The sequence below is a fragment of the Salmo trutta genome, unplaced genomic scaffold, assembly GCF_901001165.1.
Source record: "Salmo trutta unplaced genomic scaffold, fSalTru1.1, whole genome shotgun sequence".
NCBI lineage: Eukaryota > Metazoa > Chordata > Actinopteri > Salmoniformes > Salmonidae > Salmo > Salmo trutta.
The window spans coordinates 3,604,426-3,626,525 of record NW_021822962.1 but is presented as its reverse complement, the minus strand read 5'-3'; the positions used below and the strand labels follow the sequence as shown (position 1 = coordinate 3,626,525).

At 45.8% G+C, this 22,100-nt stretch overlaps 1 protein-coding gene across 2 annotated transcripts; it reads right to left on the bottom strand.

Moving 5' to 3' along the window:
• Positions 1-464: 464 nt before the first annotated feature.
• Positions 465-19,731, bottom strand: colq (collagen-like tail subunit (single strand of homotrimer) of asymmetric acetylcholinesterase). 2 transcript variants are annotated; one of them, XM_029746740.1, is made up of 16 exons: positions 19,474-19,731; positions 16,658-16,776; positions 15,920-16,036; positions 12,762-12,806; positions 12,493-12,519; positions 8,670-8,741; positions 8,153-8,215; positions 8,028-8,054; positions 7,767-7,847; positions 7,391-7,471; positions 6,024-6,120; positions 4,721-4,857; positions 4,467-4,586; positions 4,195-4,321; positions 3,822-3,924; positions 465-3,671 (listed from the first exon to the last, which is right to left on the bottom strand). In XM_029746740.1, the coding sequence occupies exons 1-16, from the start codon at positions 19,568-19,570 to the stop codon at positions 3,602-3,604; spliced, it is 1,383 nt and encodes a 460-aa protein (XP_029602600.1). In that variant the 5' UTR covers positions 19,571-19,731; the 3' UTR covers positions 465-3,601. The 2 variants fall into 2 exon arrangements, with proteins under 2 accessions (XP_029602600.1, XP_029602599.1); XM_029746739.1 differs by having other exon boundaries at positions 4,195-4,336; positions 19,474-19,730.
• Between the last annotated feature and the right edge of the window lie 2,369 nt (positions 19,732-22,100).

The following is a 22,100-nucleotide window of genomic DNA, read 5'->3' as shown; positions in this document are numbered from 1 at the left end:
AATCCGGGTGGGTTGAGGACAATTCTAGCTGTGGTGTGTTCAATTCAAGACTCCGTCTCTCTGAGGATATTTATGCCCTGCCAATACATGAAATAGTACAGACAGACTCAGCACTTTGTCAGCAGCTGCCTGCTGACAGCGTCTTTCCTCTGCTTGATGCAGGTCCACTGCTGTGCAGTGTGTTCTCTTCCTTCCTGAGAGAACGTCAACAGAATGTCCGTAACTGTCAGTCTGCTCCCCACCACACACCAACCATCCAATCACTGTCAACGACTGAGGAGACTCCTCTACTCGGGGATGCTGACAAACCCCTGACTCCCAGCCCCATGTCAGACCAACCAGATGCCCTGACACTAACTAGAGAGTATTGACTCTGGTCAAAAATGTGTATGCAACCAATCTTTTTTTTATTTGAACATTTGATGTGAGTTCCTTGGCTGAATAAATAGCTTGTAACAGTCAACAGCTTCCATTTTCTCATCTTTATTTTGTTCTCAATAATGCACGTCTGTGTCAAACATGTCTGAATTCTGAAATCAGAGGAGTTCTGAAATCCTGATATGCGAGCGCATTCACCACCACCAAGCATTGTGTAATGTTACCACATGCTACCAGTGTACCTACAGCAAACAGTACACTCATATTAGCCAAACAAATGGATATTTAAATGTGTTTATACACAGTGCAATGGATAATACAGTTATACCTGTCATATAAAAGTTGATGTAATATTCAGTCATTACAGTTATACAGTTACATTAACAAGAACCATCAATATTTCTTTAAAAGCATATACCTTGTCGAGAGTTGACTAATATTTACTTACAGCATGTAGGCTTCATTCACAGCCTCCTTTGGCAAATTGGTTGCATTTTAAACTTGTAAGTTACAGTACCACTAACATGCAGATATAACATTTAGAACAGTCTTGAAATTACATATTTTCATACATCCACTTTTACATGAGCATCAATATTTTCCTAAGTGTGGGTGAGGTTAAAGGTCGGCCTCCGTTGGCACGGCGACCAATAGCTTGTGGTAAAGAACAGCTTATCCTGAAACGTTCTCTTAAACTACTAAGGGAATACAGGAAGTAATGCAGACTACAACTATAGTGTTCAGTTCTCCACTGAGTGGTGCAGTAGTTCTGCTCCAGTTATTTAAGCAGGCAGGCTGGAGGTATCAAGAGGAGTACTGCTATAAATACGAGACAGAAAGATGTCCAGAGCTTTCTAACTGATGCACCGTAGACTGTCATAAGGTTTCCCACCCTAACTATCGGAATTCACTTCCTACCAAATAGCAGCTAAAAACGCTTCCTGTTCTGCAATGAGGAAATGATTTAAGAACATGTAGTAGTAGCAGTAATAATAACAGTTTGCCAGCCTTCACGTGTCATATCTCCCTGCAGACAGTAGTTCACTGAGGTCCTCCTCTTTACCTGGAGGACTGATGGCATGAGTTATCAACGTGTACAGTAAGCACTACTGAGTGAGGAGAGGGATAGTGTAACAGTCAGTGTGCAGCACAGACTCGGTGGTCTCATCTGTGTTCTACAGTGGATATGAGGGAGGATTTCTCTGAAAACCGCAAGCTACATTATGTTAGTGGTTCCTGAGTTAAATCGTGGAAATGTCAATCTAAACTAAAGCAAAGCTGACCTTGACCACAATGTCCAGATTCTGAACGGCCCTCTTTAACTACAGTACAGTGCCATCAAAAGCTAATAGAGCGCACCGGCCTGGCTGTCCAAATGGCACACTATCCCCTATATAGTGCACTAGTTTTAACCAGGGCCCATAGGACTCTAGTCCAAATAAGTGCACTACATAGGGAATATGGTGTCATTTGGGACAAGACCACTATTCAGTTCTACCAGAAGGTGAGGGTTCCCGGTCTATCAGCTTGGCTGCTATTTCCACAGGAGGCCATCTTGGCTTAATGCTACTACTGTACAGTACATAGCTTTACTGTTCTTCTGAAGAGGATCTGACAAAGGCTTTAGATCTGCCTCTTCAGTACAGACTGGCCAAGGCTTTAGATCTGCCTCTTCAGTACAGACTGACCAAGGGTTAAGATCTGCCTCTTCAGAACAGACTGACCAAGGCATTAGATCTGCCTCTTCAGAACAGACTGACCAAGGCTTAAGATCTGCCTCTTCAATACAGACTGACCAAGGCTTTAGATCTGCCTCTTCAATACAGACTGACCAAGGCTTTAGATCTGCCTCTTCAGTACAGACTGGCCAAGGCTTAAGATCTGCCTCTTCAGTACAGACTGACCAAGGCTTAAGATCTGCCTCTTCAGTACAGACTGACCAAGGCTTTAGATCTGCCTCTTCAGTACAGACTGACCAAGGCTTTAGATCTGCCTCTTCAATACAGACTGACCAAGGCTTAAGATCTGCCTCTTCAGTACAGACTGACCAAGGCTTTAGATCTGCCTCTTCAGTACAGACTGACCAAGGCTTTAGATCTGCCTCTTCAGTACAGACTGGCCAAGGCTTAAGATCTGCCTCTTCAGTACAGACTGACCAAGGCTTTAGATCTGCCTCTTCAGTACAGACTGACCAAGGGTTAAGATCTGCCTCTTCAGTACAGACTGACCAAGGGTTAAGATCTGCCTCTTCAGAACAGACTGACCAAGGCTTTAGATCTGCCTCTTCAGTACAGACTGACCAAGGCTTAAGATCTGCCTCTTCAGTACAGACTGACCAAGGGTTAAGATCTGCCTCTTCAGTACAGACTGACCAAGGGTTAAGATCTGCCTCTTCAGTACAGACTGACCAAGGCTTTAGATCTGCCTCTTCAGTACAGACTGACCAAGGCTCTCAGAATCCTCCTGAATACTGTATCATTATAACATGCCCCTCCTGTCCTGATTAGTAAAATTATGACATACAATATACTCCCTACGTGCAATTGGAGACGTATACCTACTATATATACACAGTACGAAGCTCATGACAACGATAGTAAGTATTGTGATTGGTTAAATGCCTAGGTAGTGACATCTGTAGCCATGGTCTCACAGCAATCTCAGCCTCATGCAAATAATACAGTACATGACGTCATTGACGTTGCAGTAAAATACACAGCACCCTGCTTCTGATTGTTCAGACCTGGTTCTCTTTTCTTTAACAGTGCTACGTCGAGGTAAATATGGCTTCCGGCTCCACCCACGAGTCTCTCACTTACTCAGAGCTTTCCCATTGGCTGTCTGTCACTTTCTGGCTGTCTCTCATTTGACCGCCTCTCGTTCAGCGGCTGGTCCTATCAGGTGGGCAGAACCTCTTCAGTCTTGGGTTGAGTTTTATTTAAGACAAAGTGAAATTGTCCAGTGCTAATGGATGAGGGAGCGTTTTACTGGCCCCGGCCCCCCTCCTCGGTAGCTACATGGCTTCAGCAGCGATACAACAGAGTTAGTGGGTGTAGTTTTAGTTATTTTGTCAGGTTTAGTCCAGTTTGTCAACACTTCCTTTTTGAGTCTCTTGTTTGCAGTGTTGTTGTTGTTGATCTTTTTTTTTTGCATTACCGTCATCCTGTTTAGTACCAAAGCAAACAAGACAAGAAGGATCCCGCTGCTGTGTCCAGGTTGCTCCTCATGTGAAATACTTGCAGTTTGTAGAGTCAATGACACAGTAAGGAGTGCATCTGAGACGACCATAAGACCTGGCAATCAAGGAGAAATAGAACCCTCTGTCAACTAACCATGACAAAAGCAGACAGTTACTGCTTCATCGGGAACACAAAGTTATGAAGTTACATACAGTAAGATTTGGAAAGCAGACAAGAATGGATCAAGCCAGTAAGCCTACTAACCCTGGGAGATATGAGTTGCATGTCTGATAGCCAAAGTCCTTTCCATCACATTCCTCAGCACCGTCGTAGCGATAACCATCTCCACAGTAAGCATGTTTACACTCTGAGGAGGAAGAGATGGAGAGAGAAACAAAGGGGGAGAAAAACAGAGACACACAGAGAGAGACAGACACAGAGAGACAGAGATCAATAGCCATCCAAATCAGACCGGTGCTTCTGTATGTCATCAATAGCATTATCATTTAACAAGTTAATTTATCCAAATCAACTTCCCATGCGGTAATCGAACCGACAACACCAGGCTTCAACAAACGAAACCATCAGCAGAACCAAACCACGAATCTGGTTCATCCACTCTGATAACGTGACTTACTGACGCAGCCGTCGGTGACAATCCTATTCCCGTCGTCACATTCCTCCCCGTTGGGAATCTGAACGATCCCGTCGCCACAGTAACCCTCCTGTTCCGGAGCATTCTCCGTAGACTGGAACGGCGTCAGCTGGAAGAAAGAAGTCTTTTACAGAGATTAGAAACTAAAACTAAGAAAATGATATAAAACTGTAACTTAAAGATGAACCTTGCCAGGCAATACTGTAAGCACTTAGACATATCCCATTTAGAAGATAGTGTATCAAGTGAGGTACCTGAATGGGCAGCCATCCGTTGGTGTCTTTGAAGTAAAGCGATCTCTGATCTTTCCGGAAGGCTAGGGCATTGTCCGTGTGAAGACGATCTAGTTCTTCTTGATTGTTTACCACAAATATCTGTACGAGAAACAACAAAAGACACATTCTGGGTGAAACACAAAGACTAATTTGGCCTATTAAGTGCCTTACCTGAGGCAAGTTTATGATTCGCAATAAATGTTGATCATGTGTTACTTGTGTTGCGTGCTCACCGCTGGCACTTTGGCGTAGTCGCTCCTGGAACTATGTTCATCAAACTGTGGACTCTTGACACTAATGGAGTTACAGCTGCAAGGTCCAGGAAGACCTGGTAGCCCCCTCTCACCTTTCGTTCCAATCACGTAGAGTCCTGAACAAGAAATAAACATTTAGATCATATATTATCAATGTAGGCATATGTACAAAAAGTGATGTACACATGACACCATCTCTATTTCACAGAGTACCACATTCAAAGACAGCCATGAGCGAGGTCACAGGGACTATATGTTATAAATACCTCTGATGAAATGCACTATCCTGGCCCCCTCGTCTATCTATCAAGTTGGTAAAGCAATCAACTTAATTTGCGTAGACACCTGAACAAGACACTGGCTGTTACAGTTTAATTACATGGTGACATAATGTTTGTAAATATGTAAGGAGCTTCTTGGCCCACTATGAATTTGTTTTAAGAACATGATGTCATGGCTTTAGCATCCGTCCCATCCCAGTCCCCCCCGCCACCCCACCCCCATCATGGTATCTGTTTCACCTCAGGAGGGGGAGAGAGGGGGGGTGATCAGGTTCCTCTGAAGCTAAATATGCTCTCTGGTGTTACCTCCTGCTGTGTTTTAATGTCTGCTTCCTTTCGCTGATGCTGACACGGGAGGTTGCCTGCCTGAAGCTTCTCACACCCATCCCTGAAGCTTCTCACACCCATCCCTTAAGCTTCTCAGACCCATACCTGAAGCTTCTCACACCTATCCCTGAAGCTTCTCACACCTATCCCTGAAGCTTCTCACACCTATCCCTGAAGCTTCTCACACCTATCCCTGAAGCTTCTCACACCCATCCCTGAAGCTTCTCAGACCCATACCTTAAGCTTCTCACACCTATCCCTGAAGCTTCTCACACCTATCCCTGAAGCTTCTCACACCTATCCCCGAAGCTTCTCACACCTATCCCTGAAGCTTCTCACACTGACAGGGCACGATATTAAATCTCAAAATATACTTTCCAGTGAGATTGACCATTGGGCCTTTCTTTTAATTACAGGACAAGGTTTAATAATCTAGGTCTGAGAAACTAGCCTTCAGAGTCCAGAAAATGGGCAGCGCCTCCAACAAAGAACATACCAATCACTCTAAATCTGACTCGATGTTCTCCCTAGAATTCATCCAGCTATACACTCAGCCTGCATATACACAGACTGGCAACATATAGCATGTTAGCCTAGCCCCACTCCCTAGCCCTACAGCGTCCTCTAAAGAAGCGAAGCTCAGATGGGAGAGCTGATGGAGGTGGAGTCCTTACCTGAGGCTGGGAGACCTGGGGGACCAGGGTGGCCTGGGGGCCCCTGAGGACCTGCTGGACCTAGAGGGCCGATAATCCCATTGTCACCCTTCCCTCCCTGTTTAATCAGACAAGAAAAACACCACATGTAAAAACACCACATGTAAAAACATCGACAGACAAACATATGGTAAACCTTCAGTGGTCAAAACATGTCACCACATCATAGTGATTTGAAGTTACAGTATGTTGCTCAAAGAGGGCGGCAGGTAGCCTAGTGGTTAGAGCGTTGGACTAGTAATCGAAAGGTTGCTAAATCAAATCTCCGAGCTGATAAGGTCAAAATCTGTTGTTCTGCCCCTGAACAAGGCAGTTAACCCATTATTTCTAGGCCGTCATTGAAAATAAGAATTTGTTCTTAACTGACCTACCTAGTTAAATAAAGGTAATAAGAAGATCGGCAGACCTTTTTTAATCACAGCTTCTAACAGCATATGATATTATATCATTAAGATCCTAATACAGTACATCTCTCACCTGTTTAATACAGTACATCTCTCACCTGTTTAATACAGCACATCTCTCTCACCCGTTTAATACAGCACATCTCTCTCACCTGTTTAATACAGCATCTCTCTCACCTGTTTAATACAGCATCTCTCTCACCTGTTTAATGCTGTATATCTCTCACCTGTTTAATAATCAAGTATATCTCTCACCTGTTCACTAATCAAGTATTTATTTATTTATTTATTTATCGTTATTTAACCAGGTAAGTTGACTGAGAACACATTCTCATTTACAGCAATGACCTGGGGAATAGTTACAGGGGAGTGGGGGTGAATGAGCCAATAGTAAGCTTGGGATGATTAGGTGACCGTGATGGTATGAGGGCCAGATTGGGAATTTAGCCATGACACCAGGGTTAACACCCCTACTCTAACAATAAGTGCCATGGGATCTTTAGTGACCACAGAGAGTCAGGACACCTGTTTAACGTCCCACCCGAAAGACAGCACATGTCCCCAATCACTGCCCTGGGATATTATTTTAGACCAGAGGAAAGAGTGACTCCTACTGGCCCTCCAACACCACTTCCAGCAGCAACTGGTCTCCAATCTAGGGACTGACCAGGACCAACCCTGCTTAGCTTCAGAAGCAAGCCAGCAGTAGGATGCAGTATATCTCTCACCTGTTTACTAATAAAGTATATCTCTCACCTGTTTGCTAATAAAGTATATCTCTCACCTGTTTAATAATAAAGTATATCTCTCACCTGTTTAATAATAAAGTATATCTCTCACCTGTTTACTAATAAAGTATATCTCTCACCTGTTTACTAATAAAGTATATCTCTCACCTGTTTAATAATAAGATATCTCTCTCACCTGTTTGCCCCTCTTCCCTGGTCTGCCCGTCGGTCCTCTATTGCCTGAGATTCCAGGTTCTCCCTTTGGACCCATTTCACCCTGAGGACATAAACCACAGCACTCCATCAACAACAACATATGCCGGTACGTCATATAAATAACTGTGGTCAAATTTAGAATTGTGTTCTTGAGTTATTATGGAGGGCCAGTTGATTCTGGTTTTATCCTGTTGTTCAATGAACCTCCACTACATGTCACCCTACATTGACCTCCTCCTCCTGCTCCTGCTCCTCCTCCTCCTCCTCCTCCTCCTCCCCTTCCTCCAGATCAACCCTAGCAGCTGATAAACATCAGATAATGTCTAGATCAAGAGATTACAAGATGTATGTCTCACTTTCTGTCCAAGCATTCCAGGAAAGCCCATTGTGCCCTTGTCTCCCTTCATCCCGCTCTCACTACGGTCACCACGGGCACCCTGATGAGACAGACAGGAGACAAAGCAACTGTAAACAAAACATCCATAAACAGGAGACCTGATCAGGCAGATACACTGAAAACACACATGTTGTTGAACCAACCCAGAGGAACTAAAATATGTTTTGTAATGTAATAGAATAAAAGAAAGCAGTCAAAAACATTTGAAGTAATCACCCACCTTTTCTCCTTTGTATCCAGGTAAACCCTAAGAAGGAAGATCAGAGGTCTGAAGTATAGAAATTATGAATAACATTATGGTTGAAATCAGACAATTTTCTCGGTGAAAGATGAAGGTTCACAGACCTTAGGTCCAAGAGGTCCTCTTGCTCCAGGTATTCCCATCAATCCACCATCTCCCTTCTCCCCCTGCCACACGCACGCACGCACGCACGCACACACACAATAATATCATACAGACGTGGTATCTTAATTTGATCACTCTGTTGTCGCAGAGAATTTTCCTGCACCGTAGGAAATTCAAATGAGCCTCATGATTTACATAAATTCACTGAAAACACACAGTTCTCTTTCTCTTACTAGATCTCACTCCTAATATATAGCCTGCTGTGGCCTATCAAAACTACAGTCCTTTCTCATTAGAAATGATCCCTTTTTTAAATAATCAAATCCTCCTGCTGCAAGATTATTTTACTCTTGCCACGAAACTGGTCAAATTAAGATCTAACACCTGTAGGTACAGGAACACACATGCCATCTTATCTTCTTGCATAATTTGTGTTCTATCATTTTTTTCCACCATACTATGGTACGGTATAATATCATATTGACATATGGGCACCATGAAATAGGACTTACTCACCTTGGGCCCATTTGGTCCTGGCCACCCGGCTGGTCCCTGGCGCCCTGGGAGACCTGGAGGCCCAGTCCGACCCTGATGGGCCACAACATAATTTCTTTAGCACAGGGTTCCCAAATAGTTTTTGTGTGGGGGACCCCTTTTGTGATAGCAAATTCATCAGGGAGTTCTCATAATATCAGAACACAAGTCCTACTTCAGAGTGGACTATAAATAGCATACAAGCAATTTTAGTATGACTTCAAGTCTTGGGCCCTGGGAAATACATATTTAAAGGCCCCCCTCTTAGCGTCAGAGAAGAAAAGCTCATTACTTGTAATTCTACACATTTTGCCTTTGGGCATAGAGGCTATTTTGCCATTTTAAAGCTAATTTCTTGCAATTCTAGTACCAGTGTAAATTTCGTCAACAATAACTATCACAAAAAATACTTGACAACTTATTTTTTCTGACAAAAGCTATGATAATGAGACGCCCTGAGGGAAAAAACGATAACTGTAACAGAACAGCCTCAATTCGTCGGGGCATGGAGTCTACAGGGTGTCGAAAGCGTTCCACAGGGATGCTGGCCCATGTTGACTCCAATGCTTCCCACAGTTGTGGCAAGTTGCTGGATGTCCTTTGGGGTGGTGGACCATTCTTGATACACACAGGAAACTGAGTGTGAAAAACCCAGCAGCATTGCAGTTCTTGACACAAACTGGTGCGCCTGGCACCTACTACCATACCCCGTTCAAAGGCACTTAAATCTTCTGTCTTGTCCATTCACCCTCTGAATGGCACACATACACAATCCATGTCCCAATTGTCTCAAGGCTTAAAAATCCTTCTTTAACCTGTTTCCTCCCCTTCATCTACACTGACTGAAGTGGATTTAACAAATTACATCAATACGGGATCATAACTTTCACCTGGATTCACCTGGTCAGTCTATGTTATGGAAAGAACACTCTTCAAACAATAGCATGGTATTCTTTCACTGTAATAGCTACTGTAAATTGGACAGTGCAGTTAGATTAACAACAATTTAAGCTTTCTGCCAATATCAGATATGTATATGTCCCTCGAAATGTTCTTGTTACTTACAACCTCATGCTAATCGCATTAGCCTACGTTAGCTCAACCTTCCCGAGGGGGACCCACCAATCCTGTAGAGGTTATGGAAAGAGCATAATGTTTTTCCGTAATGTTTTGTCCACTCAGTGTAAATCCTTATTATATTGTTTGAGTGTCGTTTCTATATGGCCTACACTTTCTCATTCTGAACTTCTGACAAGTGGAATGGATGTGGCTTGGTGAAAATGACCACATGAGCAGCTGCCTCTCACCGATGTGACAGCTCGAACAGAGTTACACCTCTGACACCGCCAAAACATCAGCTATGCAGGTGTCGGCTATCGCCTGTTAACACTTGATCTGATTAAATCTAGGTCTAAGATTAAAACTAAAATAGGTGACCAAATTAGTTCTACCCATTTTGCCAAGGAGACTGGCAAAATGTTGCAGTTTTAGGCATAAATTACAGTGCCATTATGTTCAAAACAACATTTTGGGGAATACAAGAAGGATTTAGATAAAGAAATGTATAATTGATGGAGAACTGTGGATACCTATGTACAGATGAACCTCCCAGTCCCAGGCTGTGCGTCTGAGGTTTAATAGAAATTGTGGTTGAATAATACATTGTATTGTACCCTCTAGTCTAAACACTTTTCACAGATCCCTTGTGCAAAATGTGTTTAATCGGTTGTTGCTAGCAATATTAATTTAAAAACATTTGATAAATTAATGTATTATTATTGTTGTTAAAAAAATAAGAATCATGCCGCAGACTCCCTGCAGAACCTCCACTTTGGGAATGCCTGATTTAGCAGATTTTTACAGTTATCACACAGTACCACAGGAGGTTGGTGGCACCTCAATTGGGGAGGACGGACTCATGGTAATGGTTGGAGCGGACATTGTGGAATGGTATCAAATACATCAAACACATGGTTTCCATGGTTTCTACGGTCCTCCCCTCAGCAGCCTCATGTGTACGGTACATAGGGTATGTCTGGGAATAGCTGAGCCATATCAGAACCGTTAGAACACTACTTTAACCAGACCAGAAGTTCTGAACTGACTAGAAAACACAGGGCATGAAGACTGCCATATATACAAAATTACCAGCTGACCTAGCATCATTTAAAAAACAAAAGCATTATTGAATGAATCAGCAGCTATCCATGTAAGCTGTGTAGTGTACAGTATCATATTTCCATGTGTAATATCATAGAAGTAACATACAGCAGGAGTTACAAACATGATTGTTCTGAATAGTTACAGAGAATTCCATAAGCCAGTCGGGATGTTGACATGACAACCTGTGTTCTGTTTTTACCCTGGTCCACCATGTGGAGAGAGAGGACTTTAACAAGGTCTGTCACTCTGTCCTCTTTAATTAAATGATAGGCCGTATATATAGAACAGGACGGCCCTCTGCTTGTGGGAAATAAAATGATTTATGGTCTGGCTCGAGCACAAAGCTAAATTGCACTGCAATGCTGCTGCTGTACACAGCCAGCCCTGCAGCTCAGACAGAGCAGGGCAGTGACTGAGGACACGTCCCAAATGGAACCCTATTCTCTATATAGTGCACTACTTTTGACCATGGGCCCTGGATAGGGTGCCATTTGGGACGCAGTGTGAAGCTCCCCAACGGAACTGTTTTAATACATAACTGCAGACACCAATTGATTAGGACCACACTACTCTTCTGACAGGTCTCACTCCTCTCCTGTCCCTCCGACAATGATCTATTTTCTATGCAATACATCTCTATGTGAAGGTGCTGTAACGCTGCGCCCTCCAGAACAGGAAGGGTGAAGGGTGAAGCTGGATAGGTTTCAGGAGCTAACAGGGTGACCATAAGTTCCCCATCTGTTAGAGGAGACATGGGACGAGATGGGAGGTTCATCCACTCTCCTCTCCAACTCAGCAGAATGATTCTATCCATCTTCTTTCTCTCTCTCTGTGTCCTAGCTGTCCTGGCATCGTGTCCAGGTTGTGCTGCTTGTCTTTCTCTCTCTGTGTCCTAGCTGTCCTGGCATCGTGTCCAGGTTGTGCTGCTCGTCTTTCTCTCTCTGTATCCTAGCTGTCCTGGCATCGTGTCCAGGTTGTGCTGCTTGTCTTTCTCTCTCTATTTCCTAGCTGTCCTGGCATCGTGTCCAGGTTGTGCTGCTTGTCTTTCTCTCTCTGTATCCTAGCTGTCCTGGCATCGTGTCCAGGTTGTGCTGCTCGTCTTTCTCTCTCTGTATCCTAGCTGTCCTGGCATCGTGTCCAGGTTGTGCTGCTTGTCTTTCTCTCTCTGTTTCCTAGCTGTCTGGCATCGTGTCCAGGTTGTGCTGCTTGTCTTTCTCTCTCTGTTTCCTAGCTGTCTGGCATCGTGTCCAGGTTGTGCTGCTTGTCTTTCTCTCTCTGTGTCCTAGCATCGTGTCCAGGTTGTGCTGCTTGTCTTTCTCTCTCTATTTCCTAGCTGTCCTGGCATCGTGTCCAGGTTGTGCTGCTCGTCTTTCTCTCTCTGTATCCTAGCTGTCCTGGCATCGTGTCCAGGTTGTGCTGCTTGTCTTTCTCTCTCTGTTTCCTAGCTGTCCTGGCATCGTGTCAAGGTTGTGCTGCTTGTCTTTCTCTGAATTTCATAATGCTCATAAGCAGGCAGCGGGCAGACAGGCGGGCGGCGGGGACGTGAGTTACAGCCCACCAGACAGACTGAGGAGGGACTGGATCGCATTTTTCAGCAAATCCACTTAGCAGAGCTAATAGAATGATCAACGGGTGCTCTCACCTTTTGTCCAGGTCGTCCCAGTTCTCCCTGGCAACAAGATCGTTGGATGGAGGTGGGGAGAGAGAGAGACAGAGAGAGACACAGAGAGACACAGAGAGACACAGAGAGACACAGAGAGACAAAGAGAGACAAAGAGAGACAAAGAGAGACAAAGAGAGACAAAGAGAGATATAACTGCTGCTTTTTCATACAAGGCCTTTCCGCTTCGTATAATGGCAGTTTTCAATCATTCAACTGTTTATAAAAAACTATTCATAAATGACACTTACCTTTTCACCTTTTGGTCCCTTCAGACCTGGTAGCCCAGCTGGACCCTGTAGAAGGTCAACAATAATCAGATATCTAACCAATCAGAACATGGGCTTTTTCTGTCTTCATGCCATCGACTGATTATTTACAATCCCATTAATATTCTAAATATTATTTCCCTTCACAATGTCATTTCAATGAGCAGGTACAGGATCCATACTGACACCAAATGTGTTTGTTGTTAGCTTCCTTTGCAGTCAGCTAACTCCGGTGCCATACTGTATAGGCTAAATTGTGTATGAATACGGATGTGAAAGACAAATCTGAAGAGTCTACCAATCATGTTCTCCTCTCCGTGACAGGGTGACATCTAGGCAAGTGGCCATTTATAGGACTCTGGAATTACTATAGGATCGTCTGCATTACAACACCACCACCCACCACACAGCAACACCACCACTCACCACACAGCAACACCACCACCCTCCCACCCTCCACACAGCAACACCACCACTCACCACACAGCAACACCACCACCCACCACACAGCAACACCACCACCCTCCCACCCTCCACACAGCAACATCACCACCCACCACACAGCAACACCACCACTCACCACACAGCAACACCACCACCCTCCCACCCTCCACACAGCAACATCACCACCCACCACACAGCAACACCACCACTCACCACACAGCAACACCACCACCCTCCCACCCTCCACACAGCAACACCACCACCCACCACACAGCAACACCACCACCCTCCCACCCTCCACACAGCAACACCACCACAACACCACCACCCTCCACATAGCAACACCACCACCCTCCCACCCTCCACACAGCAACACCACCACCCACCACACAGCAACACCACCACCCTCCCACCCTCCACACAGCAACACCACCACCCTCCCACCCTCCACACAGCAACACCACCACCCACCACCACAACACCACCACCACCCACCCTCCACACAGCAACACCACCACAACACCACCACCCTCCACACAGCAACACCACCACCCACCAACACCACCACAACACCACCACCCTCCACACAGCAACACCACCACAACACCACCACCCTCCACACAGCAACACCACCACCCACCACAACACCACCACCCTCCACACAGCAACACCACCACCCACCACAACAACACCACCACCCTCCACATAGCAACACCACCACCCTCCCACCCTCCACACAGCAACACCACCACCCACCACACAGCAAAACCACCACAACACCACCACCCTCCACACAGCAACACCACCACCCACCACAACACCACCACCCTCCACACAGCAACACCACCACCCACCCACCCTCCACATGGCAACACCACCACCCTCCACACGGCAACATCACCAACCCACCATCCACACGGCAACACCACCACCCTCCGCACAGCAACACCACCACCCTCCGCACAGCAACACCACCACAACACCACCACCCACCACAACACCACCCACCCTCCGCACAGCAACACCACCACCCACCCTCCGCACGGCAACACCACCACCCACCCACCCTCCGCACGGCAACACCACCACCCTCCACACGGCAACACCACCACCCACCCACCCTCCACACGGCAACACCACCACCCTCCGCACAGCAACACCACCACCCTCCGCACGGCAACACCACCACCACCACCACCACCCTCCGCACGGCAACACCACCACCCACCCACCCTCCGCACGGCAACACCACCACCCTCCGCACGGCAACACCACCACCCACCCACCCTCCGCACGGCAACACCACCACCCACCCCACCCTCCGCACGGCAACACCACCCCCCACCCACCCTCCGCACGGCAACACCACCCCCACCCTCCGCACGGCAACACCACCCCCACCCTCCGCACGGCAACACCACCCCCACCCTCCGCACGGCAACACCACCACCACCCCCCTCCGCACGGCAACACCCCCACCACCCCCCTCCGCACGGCAACACCCCCCTCCGCACGGCAACACCCCCCTCCGCACGGCAACACCCCCCTCCGCACGGCAACACCCCCCTCCGCACGGCAACACCCCCCTCCGCACGGCAACACCCCCCTCCGCACGGCAACACCCCCCTCCGCACGGCAACACCACCCTCCGCACGGCAACACCACCCTCCACACAGCACCACCACCCTCCACACAGCAACACCACCCTCCACACAGCAACACCACCACCACCCTCCACACAGCAACACCACCACCACCCTCCACACAGCAACACCACCACCACCCTCCACACAGCAACACCACCACCACCCTCCACACAGCAACACCACCACCACCCTCCACACAGCAACACCACCACCACCCTCCACACAGCAACACCACCACCACCCTCCACACAGCAACACCACCACCACCCTCCACACAGCAACACCACCACCACCCTCCACACAGCAAAACCACCACCACCCTCCACACAGCAACACCACCACCACCCTCCACACAGCAACACCACCACCACCCTCCACACAGCAACACTACCACCACCCTCCACACAGCAACACTACCACCACCCTCCACACAGCAACACCACCACCACCCTCCACACAGCAACACCACCACCACCCTCCACACAGCAACACCACCACCACCCTCCACACAGCAATACAGGAATTGACGATACAGGAATTGACTCCCTCCACTCAATATATCTTTCCAAGCAGACTGGGCTGTTTGGTTTGTTTCTAAGAATGGTGTGTGGAGGGACGGAGAGTAGTGGCAGCCAGTGGAAAAAGGCTATTTGTGTCGTGTCTAAATGTGGAGCATTAATGGGCTGCTGTGTTGCAGAGCTCCATGTAATCCTCGTCCCTGTCCCCAGCTCTAGAGGTACAAGAGGAAGGGAGGAGAAGGATCTCACACGGGTCTCAGATGGTAAAGAGCTGCTAGAGGCCTATAGAGGACTTAGCCAACCCCCCAACACCTGTATACCACCATTACTGACAAGTAAGGAAGCTCAGGTAACTAACTGTGGTCTCCACCTGATAAACCCTGATTAAATACTCTTCCAAATATTTGCATTATAACCATATTATAACTGTATTGGCCATTATCTGGCTTAAAAAAGATATATATTGAATTGATGAAGCCAGTGGGATGACAACGTTAACAGAAGACAGTTGGGGGTGGATAGGTTTACCTACCTGAGGACCGGGGGGTCCGTTGGGGCCAGGGGGGCCTGGGACACAGCTGGGACCTTTCACCTCCGTCCCTGTATCTGGATCTTCTCTGTGATTACCCCCCTTACTGGACTCCTCATTCTAAACCAATCAGACAAAAACACTCTTCCATTCAGTCATCAGCTCTAAGAGGACCCTCTAACAGACAGAGTTGTATCTCAAAGAGGACCCTCTAACAGACAGAGTTGTATCTCTAAGAGGACCCTCTAACAGACAGAGTTGTATCTCTAAGAGGACCCTCTAACAGACAGAGTTGTATCTCTAAGAGGACCCTCTAACAGACAGACTTGTATCTCTAAGAGGACCCTCTAACAGACAGACTTGTATCTCTAAGAGGACCCTCTAAGGTCGTATCCCCTCATCAACCCTGATCTGCAGTCAGCACTCGTGGGAGACCAGTTAATCCATTGCTTCCTGCACACACCTACTCTATCATCATACCTACTCTATCATCAGAAATCCCTACTGCTCTTAGTCAGTGGCGGAGGAGGGCAAGAGGGAGGCTAAGTCAGAAATGACACGCTGTTTCCTATACTTTATAGTCCACTACTTTTGACCACAGCCCTATCAAATGTAGTACGCTAAATAGGGAATAGGGTGCCATTTGGAACGTAGCCAGGGAGTGAGGTTTGGACAGCACCCAAGGACAAATCAACAATCATACACTTGTCACATGGGCAAGTCACATGACTTTGGACTCACATGACCACTGCGGTGCCACAGTGAGGGAGGAGGGGGGAACAGGGGGGGCGGGGGTGGACTCAGTAAACAGCAGGGGTTGAATGTCCTCTGCTGGTCCAGGGCAGGTTGTTGTTGGAGAGCTGAGGAAAGTAGTGGACAGTACGGTAAGTCAGTCACATGGGAAATAAACACACACCGACCCTGCAGAGGATGTCCTTGTAATAGACATATTTCATTTGTTTGTCATGTTGACATCAGTGGGAAATTAAATGAATAGAGTCAGTGTCAAAACTAGTTGAAGGGGCTTAAAGAAAACTCAATGTTGGCTTATTTCTAACTGCATCAGAGTGGATGGTAAGGTGTGTATAAGAATCTGTATGTTACTGCATCCTGCAGAGGCAGAGACCAGACAACACCTCACTAACAAGCCATAAAGGAAAAGCTCCTGCATAGGGGCATTGGCAAAGAAGTGGTGTTGCAGCTTCCAAGTTAAAATCCACTCAATCAGCAGATCCTCCCCTTCACAACAAACATCAGCTGAACTGAAAGTGATCTGTAAATGTATCCAAATGTACAGCTGTGGCCAAATGTTTTGAGAATGACACAAATATTAATTTTCACAAAGTCTGCTGCCTCAGTTTGTATAATGGCAATTTGCATATACTCCAGAATGTTATGAAGAGTGATCAGATGAATTGCAATTAATTGCAAAGTCCCTCTTTGCCATGCAAATGACCTGAAGCCCTCAAAAACATTTCCACTGCATTTCAGCCTTGCCACAAAAGGACCAGCTGACATCATGTCAGTGATTCTCTCTTTAACACAGGTGTGAGTGTTGATGAGGACAAGGCTGGAGATCACTCTGTCATGCTGATTGAGTTCGAATAACAGACTGGAAGCTTCAAAGGGAGGGTGGTGCTTGGAATCATTGCTCTTCCTCTGTCAATCATGGTTACCTGCAAGGAAACACGTGCCATCATCATTGCTTTGCACAAAAAGGGCTTCACAGGCAAGGATATTGCTGCCAGTAAGATTGCACCTAAATCAACCATTTATCGTATCATCAAGAACTTCAAGGAGAGCGGTTCAATTGTTGTGAAGAAGGCTTCAGGGAGCCCAAGAAAGTCCAGCAAGCACCAGGACCGTCTCCTAAAGTTGATTCAGCTGCGGGATCGGGGCACCACCAGTACAGAGCTTGCTCAGGAATGGCAGCAGGCAGGTGTGAGTGCATCTGCACGCACAGTGAGGCAAAGATTTTTGGAGGATGGCCTGGTGTCAAGAAGGGCAGCAAAGAAGCCACTTCTCTCCAGGAAAAACATTAGGGACAGACTGATATTCTGCATAAGGTACAGGGATTGGATTGCTGAGGACTGGGGTAAAGTCATTTTCTCTGATGAATCCCCTTTCCGATTGTTTGGGGCATCCAGAAAAAAGCTTGTGCGGAGAAGATAAGGTGAGCGCTAACATCAGTCCTGTGTCATGCGAACAATAAAGCATCCTGAGACCATTCATGTGTGGGGTTGCTTCTCAGCCAAGGGAGTGGGCTCACTCACAAATTTGCCTAAGAACACAGCCATGAATAAAGAATGGTACCAACACATCCTCTGAGAACAACTTCTCCCAACCATCCAGGAACAGTTTGGTGACGAACAATGCCTTTCTAGCATGATGGGGCACCATGCCAAAAGGCAAAAGTGAGAACTAAGTGGCTCGGGGAACAAAATGATATTTTGGATCCATGGCCAGGAAACTCCCCAGACCTTAATCCCATTGAGAACTTGTGGTCAATCCTCAAGAGGCGGGTGGACAAACAAACAACCCAGAAATTCTGACAAACTCCAAGCATTGATTATGCAAGAATGGGCTGCCATCAGTCAGGATGTGGCCCTGAAGTTAATTGACAGCATGCCAGGGCGGATTGCAGAGGTCTTGAAAAAGAAGGGTCAACACTGCAAATATTGACTCTTTGCATCAACTTCATGTAATTGTCAATAAACGCCTTTGACACTTATGAAATGCTTGTAATTATACTTCAGTATTCCATAGTAACATCTGACAAAAATATCTAAAGACACTGAAGCAGCAAACTTTGTGGAAATTCATATTTGTGTTATTCTCAAAACTTTTGGCCACGACTGTACAGTCTGGTAGGTTATTGACAATACTAGAAGCTAGAACTGGTATCTACATAGATATACAAAAACAAGTAAAATAGCTCTACAAATCTAACACATAATAACTAGAATCCAATAAGAACAGCAGAATATTCAGAGTGGGAGCTGTAACATGATACGTGTAGTCATCCACACTGGAGAGAGCTGCTCCTGGCTCTGGCTGAATACACATCTGAAGCACCATATGCCCGCCTCCCTGTCAGGAACTGTCGACAGACGCTATTTATAGAGACATTTCCATTCTGACAGCATTTCATATTCCAGAAATTAAGGGAAAATACACAGGAACACACAGTTCTTCAAAGTGCAAAGACAATCAGGATAAGACATGACATGGGGTTTACCCAGGGTCGGACTGCAGCTTGTCAAAACCGTGCATGACATATTCCTGCACGCACACACACACACACAAACACACACACATACATAAACACACATACATAAACACACACACAAGTATATATAAACACACACACATATAAACACACACATATATATATATATATAAACACACACACATATATAAACACACACACACACACATATAAACACACACACACACACATATATAAACACACACACACACATATAAACACACACACGCATGAGTATGCGCATGTACACACACACACACACACACACACACACGGCTGGCTCTCTTACCTGCTGGGAATGAGAGAATATTGTCCAGGAAAGAGGACTGAGACAAGACATAACAAAACAATAGTGGAAGATAGAGTCCAAATGTGATAAGGATCATGCTGCTGTCAATACAATGCCCTGTCTGTCTCTAACTTGGGTTTACTGAGGAGCCACAGCAAAACGACTCCACTCTCACTCTCTCTAACTCTCTCTTGCCTACTGCCCTCTTCCTCAACACCCAGCTCTCTCCTCTCTCAGTATCCCTGCGTCTTTAGGAGGGGGGTGCCTGCCAACCATTGCCCATTAAATCTATCTCCTGCATCAGTGTGCGCTAAATTTACAGGAGGCAACGTGTCAGCTGACCTTTGTGACAATATTAGAATCTTACTACTGCAAAGGATGCCTTTCTTAATCGTTTCCCCTCTCCTCTCATAAGGATACAAGACGACAAAATATACTACATGGCTGGAATGTCATTGGAAAGACAAAGACCATACTATGTGGTCACTTCACAACTGTAGAAAAATAAACACAATTTCCCAAGGTATATGATATTGTACATGTTGCACAAGACAAGGAAAAATAAACACGGTTCTGTCATGAATGCATGCAAATCGCAATGCACCTGTGGCGAGTTGTCACCGTAAAAAAATTATCTAAAACATTTGTTAGATTATACGATTATTATCAGAAAAATAAGGTTTAGATATTAAAAGCGCACCACATTGATACGCAGTGAATAGGACTCCACTTGTGTCACACAGCATTCACAACAACATCGGTCTCTGAGGATATATCGATTAGACCACCACATCAATTTATCAGCCTCTGCCGCAACATTAATGGCCAGGCATTTATATAGAGGCACTTGGATCGTGGGCTGGCAGGGGAGCAATATAGACGCCAGTATCAATTTAAATAAATGAATGTAAAAGTTTAGAATTATATTTGACAATGTCTCCCAATTAGAGCAATCAATTATTTGCACATGTAGGCGATTGCCATGACTTGAATTTTACGTTCAGTTTTACCGCCCCAAATTTCACACACAAATGAATTACTCTCACAAATGGAAATTTCCTCTTCCCATGCCTGCTCGGTGTCATTTATTTCCTCTGTTATAACTAAACCATCTACACTCTTTGAAGAAGAGGTAGATAAGTGTAGAATTAACTAGATAATTAGCCCAGTAATGAACTAAAGGAGCCTGTCGTTACTCCTTGTAGTCCACCTTACATGTTCTGTTTAAAGGTGAAGTGGCTCTGGAAGCCAAAACAGCAGTCAAACAGGGAAATGGTTCCAGTTGTTTTTCCACCATTCATTTTCCCCATAGGGGATTTTACAAACACTTAAAATAAGGGCTGTGTTTCGTGAAGTTTTTTGTGCATATTTGTGCATTCTCAGCAACCAATGGTGCAGCTGTTCATAATGGAAGTCACAGGAGGGAAAAGAGCCTGAGTCTAAAGTACTGTACACTACATCAAGTACAGTCAAAGTCACTATAACGGAGTGAAAAGTGTGCATCCGTCACCAGGAAATGTGCTCCTTCAGAAGACCACCATTTGTACAACAGTGCACCCTTTGTAATTGGAAGTACTAAGCAGAAACCCCATTGAGAAGATGCCTTCATCCAATGACTTCTGTGTAATGGAGAGTCATAATCAAGGGCTAGGAAGCAGGGAACCCAAGTCTTAGTTTGGGACTTCACAGGGTTGTAATGGAAACTGAAATGCCCTTGGTAAAAATACCATCCAAATGGCCAAAACGTACCCATTCATGATTTCATCAAGTTTAATACATATGTAAAAATGCCATCTTATGTACATTGGTATAAAATGTGTTCTATCTGAAATTGTGAGATACAATAGCATAGCAAAAACATTAGCATTAACACTAGAAATGATTCACAACAAGAAATCAGCCTATTGCACATCGGTCAGATATTTCTGCTTTGTCCAAATGGCTCAGTGCATCTATAACAAGACTGAATTAATGTCCAGAATTAAAAACAAGGCCAAAGTTAGACTGCCTCTATGATAATCACTGTTGTATTATTCTTAACCCACACCATCAGTTAGGCCATCAGTCACAGAGAGGAAAGTCAGCTAATAGAAGACAATAACAATCTATCCATCATCGTGATTGTTAATACATTTTGAATCAAGGCCTTGCTATATATTCCACTTCAGTTGGCACCTGTCGAACCCTATACATTAAAACATGGACATTTCCATCCATCCATATAGAACCATATAGAACATGGTTTATTCCATAAGTTACTCATAAAGAATACATGTAAATGATTAAGATAACGAGGAAAATACTAGTTCATGTTAATGTCACTTGGTAAACAATACATTTGTAGATGAGACAATGTGAGAGAATGAGAATGGTTGTGGAGGGAGGGAGGGAGGAGGTGGGTTGTGGAGGGAGGGAGGGAGGAGGTGGGTTGTGGAGGGAGGGAGGGAGGGAGGGAGGAGGTGGGTTGTGGAGGGAGGGAGGGAGGGAGGGAGGAGGTGGGTTGTGGAGGGAGGGAGGGAGGGAGGAGGTGGGTTGTGGAGGGAGGGAGGGAGGAGGTGGGTTGTGGAGGGAGGGAGGGAGGGAGGGAGGAGGTGGGTTGTGGAGGGAGGGAGGGAGGAGGTGGGTTG